The 4,171-nt window shown below is 51.5% G+C and overlaps 1 protein-coding gene across 1 annotated transcript; it reads right to left on the reverse strand.

Moving 5' to 3' along the window:
- Positions 1 to 3,371: 3,371 nt before the first annotated feature.
- FGFBP3 (fibroblast growth factor binding protein 3) lies at positions 3,372 to 3,881 on the reverse strand (the record flags this gene model as incomplete). The annotated part of the gene is made up of 1 exon (XM_082286412.1): positions 3,372 to 3,881. One exon carries the CDS (start codon positions 3,879 to 3,881, stop codon positions 3,372 to 3,374), a length of 510 nt encoding a protein of 169 aa, XP_082142538.1.
- Between the last annotated feature and the right edge of the window lie 290 nt (positions 3,882 to 4,171).

Below are 4,171 nucleotides of genomic sequence, written 5' to 3' on the forward strand. Positions count from 1 at the left end.
GAGAGTTAATCTAAACTCTGTAACTGTATGGTTAAAAGCCTCTTTCATGTAACTGTGTTCATGAACTGAGCTTGGAATTCTTAAAAATCCAGATTATTACAAAGGAGGGGATTTGTTGTTCGGCAAATTGACAAAGCCTGCCATTCACTCACCTTGTGTGCTGCTTGGCTTTACAGTAAATCTTAGGGCTCACAGCACAAGGGAGGCCTGAAATATGTCAGAGGCAGTTAAAGAGAAATTCCCAAAGATTTCAGGTTCGGTTATCCCACCAGCTCCGACTTGAATAGTTGCTTTTTTTTTCTTTTTCATTTTTTTCTTTTTTTTTTCTTTTTGTGCCTCCTCCTTATTCTTATTTGTTAATGGTCTGATGGCTTTTAAATTGCACCACAAATCTCCAAAAACACTGCATCCCTTTGCAGGCTGCCCCAGCACAGGTTGGTCATAAACTCCGGTAGGAAACATCAGTGTCAAATGATAATATGTGGAAATATTAAATATGCAAATACAGGCAAGTACAGCTGGTAGAGCTGAGGGCTGAACTATGACTGCCTGAGCAGTTTTCACTCGTTGAACCTCTGAATTCAGAGGAGTTGTGAAGACATGACTGAGAGGGAAAATCAGCATTTTCCAGAAGGAAGTGCCTAGTGCAGAACCCAGGAAAGAGTAATTCCTGTTGTGCGGACTGAGACTAAAGACTGAACCATTCAAAGTCTGGGGTCTGCAACTCCAGACCCATCCTGGGAAAAGCTCTGCTCAGACAGTGATGAAAGAGTTATTCCATTTATTAATTTCTGATGTCACTTTATAGAAAAGGATTGCTACACACAGCCAGACAGCTTACTGCCTTCCTTCACCTTGCAAATTAGAGTAACATCTTGTAATTCTTCCTTCAAAATCAGAACTTGATGAAAGAGATTAGTGCTATTCAACAGGATCAAGGGCTTTCTGTGTGTAAAGAGAGCTAGACACATTAATTGCATGCCCAGATTCAGAATCATTGATTTCTCTCCAAAGGAAAATCAATAAACGGAATTGCCAGCTTTTGAGATTCTGTTGGAACCTCTAGATACTGAGATGAGCTCAGCAGCCAGAGGAAAGAAAACAATGCTGTGTGCAACATGGCAAAAAAATGATTTTTTAATTTTTTTTTTTTTTGCCTCTGAAAACTTCCTGAGTTAGAGCTCCCAGAATTCAATTTCCCAAAGCTAAAATGTCAATAATTTGTTTTTGTTTTAAGGTAGCTTATGCTTTTCCTTAAAAAACAGACCTAGTGTCCCGATATATCAGCTGGCAGCACCCTTGTGATGACAACCACAGCAGCAGCTGCATGTGGGAAAGGTTAATCATGCCCAGAACCACCTTCTTCAGGGAGGAAGGAGTTTATCAGGCCTACAGGATTAATAGTGAGGGTTTGGGCTTGGTAGGTTGGCCACACTGCCTCTTCTTGCTGAGGACAGTCAGGAGGCACCGAGGAGGGAAGGATGGGATGACAGGAACCAGAAGAGTGGTGAAGGGCTGCTAGAGCTGCAGTGGGAGAGCACAGGTAAAGGGTGGGTGCAGGGGCAGATTTGGGGGTCTGAAATAAATCTGGGGGTGGGTGTGGGCAGCATAACATGTACATCCTGTGGAGCTGCCACAGGACTAGAAAGGAACAGTATCTGTTGGAAGTGAAGATCTTGACTGCAAAGCATTTCTGGCTTTGGGTGCCTTATCTTGTGGTGGCAGCTGTTATCCAATTGTGGGAGAGGATGAAAATGCTGAGATAGGAAGCAAAAAGCTATGATCGTCCCTCTTAAAAACAGATTGGAGGGTCTCACAATGGTTTTCCAGCCCTTGGGATGTGCAGATCAGCTTTTCAGTAGAAAAACTGAGTATATGTTTGCTATTCAGCACTAGGCATTGGTGTTATTAGCCACAGTAAATGTAATTAATACAGTCTCTTGGGTTGTTGTATTTCATTAGTTAGTGGTGCTAAAAGGAAGACTTTGAGCTATTTTGGAGACTCAGGGGAATATTGTGGTTAAACATAGAGCAAGGGATCCTCTTCTTTCTTCTCCCTCTTGGGTAAACAATCCATTTGTTCAGAGCTCCTGGTTGGGTTTTTAAATGCAGAGTGATGTGGGTAATCAGCTTGGTTGCCATGGTGTTCCACCTTTGCATCTGATGGTGAGAAATGCAAGCTCTAGCAGCACTACACAAAGCTGCCATGCCAGGGCCATGGAAATAAAACAAAGCTGAGCATTATTGCAAGGTACTGTGCAATGCTCTGGCCAGCAGCCCACTTTGTGGCTGCTTGGGTGACAGACACATGAAGGAAAAGCAAGCAGTTGTTAAAAAAAAAATATAGTCATCCAAATCACACTCAGTGATGATGGAGCTTTTTGCATAGTGCTGCTGAGGATTATCCAGCTATTTGCTGTAAATGAAACTGCCTTGGCACCTAGAGCTGCATGCAACAGTTCAGATCCTCGTGAGAGCCACTGGGCAGATCCTTATTACTTCTTGGTGGCTTTCTCACAGCCCTCTTTAAAACTGTACAGAAAGAGTCTGCAACTGTTCCTGGTCATGGGTAGGTGTCTGGGGCTGGGTAGGACCCCAGGCAGCTGAGGAAAACTTCAGCTTTCCTTACCAAAATGTACCCCATTTTGTGTGGATAAAGTATTTAACATCTCAAACCCCTCTTTCCCCTTGGTAAAACAACTTGCCTACTTCAACACTACGCCATTGAAATATCATTCATCTCCTAAATCCAGTTCGTGTACCTAGATGCTTATTAGTTTCTTAATCTTCCTTTTCGCAGCTGGCTTCTCACCCAGCTCTGTTCAAGCTCCTGTTTGGAGACAGTTGACCAACTGTTCTGTGGGAAATAGGACAGGGCTGGTTCATATAGCTTCTGAAATCTCTGTCAGCAAGAAAATTTTATCTAGGACTTGTTGTTTAGTGAGGTTTCAGTTGTCTCTTATTCTGGTATAAATGTGTGATTTTCTACTTGGGTGATTCCAGCGTAACTTTAAACTTTAAGCTCATAGAAACAGATCGGGAGGGGGGGGGGGGGGGGGGGGGAAACGACCGTCTTCGTATTTATGTCCTCTGAAAAACGACAGTGTACTTGAATGCACGAGCTGTGCCTAGGTGCTCTCACCCGGGTCAGTCACGCACTGTTACAGAGCTGCAGGTGTTACCGGGCTTTGACGAGACAAAGAATTAGGCGAGGTTCTTGTCACAAAATAGTTACCGCTTTATTGGGGAGTAAAAGAAGAGAGCGGACAGAGTCCGGGGCTATTGGCGGCGGTGGCTGAGGGCAGGCGAGGCCAGGAGCGTCCGGGTGCGGGGGCCGGACGGCCGCGCTCCTTCCCGCGGGCCGGGGCGGCTCAGCCCTCCCAGAAGCCGACGAAGAAGCTGCACAGCGAGTGCCACCGCTCGGCGCAGTAGGTCTGCGCCGGCTCCTCGGTGGGCTCCGGGGCGGGGGCCGGCGTGGCCGGGCCGGCGTCGGGCAGCAGGCGCAGCTGCGCCTCGGGCGGCGCCCGGCCCGGGCCGCAGAGGCGGGCGCTGAGCGGCGCTCCCGGGGCGCAGGGGTGGTGCCGCCGCCGCAGCCGGGACAGGATCTGCCGCCAGTACTGCCGGCTGCGGGCGCCGAAGGCCGGGCAGCGCCGCGGCTCCCCGCGGTAGGCGCAGCTCCGCGGAGCCCCGCCGCCCGCCGGCCGGCAGCTCAGCCGCAGCTCGCTGGCCCCCGCCGCCGAGCGCAGCTCCCAGCGGCACCGGTGCCGCTCCGGCGTGGAGAACCGCCCCGCCCGCGCCTCCTCCGCCGCCTCCTGATCCGCGGCGCCGCCGCCGGCGGCCCCCAGGGCGGCCAGGGCCAGCAGCGCCAGGGGCAGCCTCATCCTCGGCGTGCCTCAGCGACGGCGCGTCACGGTGCGGGGCCCGCCCTCCCGCCGCATCCTCCGCGCCCTGCGGACACACGGACCGTGGCGGGCGGTGCCCCGGCGGGAGCGCAGCCCCCGGGGTCGCGCCAGCCCGAGCCGGGCGCGGAGCGGGCTCGTCTCTCCAGGCTCGGAACCCCCGGGGCTTTTAGATCGTGTCCGTCCATCCCCCAGCTCTGCCCCGGGACCACCCCGGCCGGGAAGCCGTAACTGGACAGCAGCAGCCGGAGCCCGCGCCCGCCGGCTGCGGC

The sequence above is a fragment of the Coloeus monedula genome (assembly GCF_965178545.1).
Source record: "Coloeus monedula genome assembly, chromosome: 8".
NCBI lineage: Eukaryota > Metazoa > Chordata > Aves > Passeriformes > Corvidae > Coloeus > Coloeus monedula.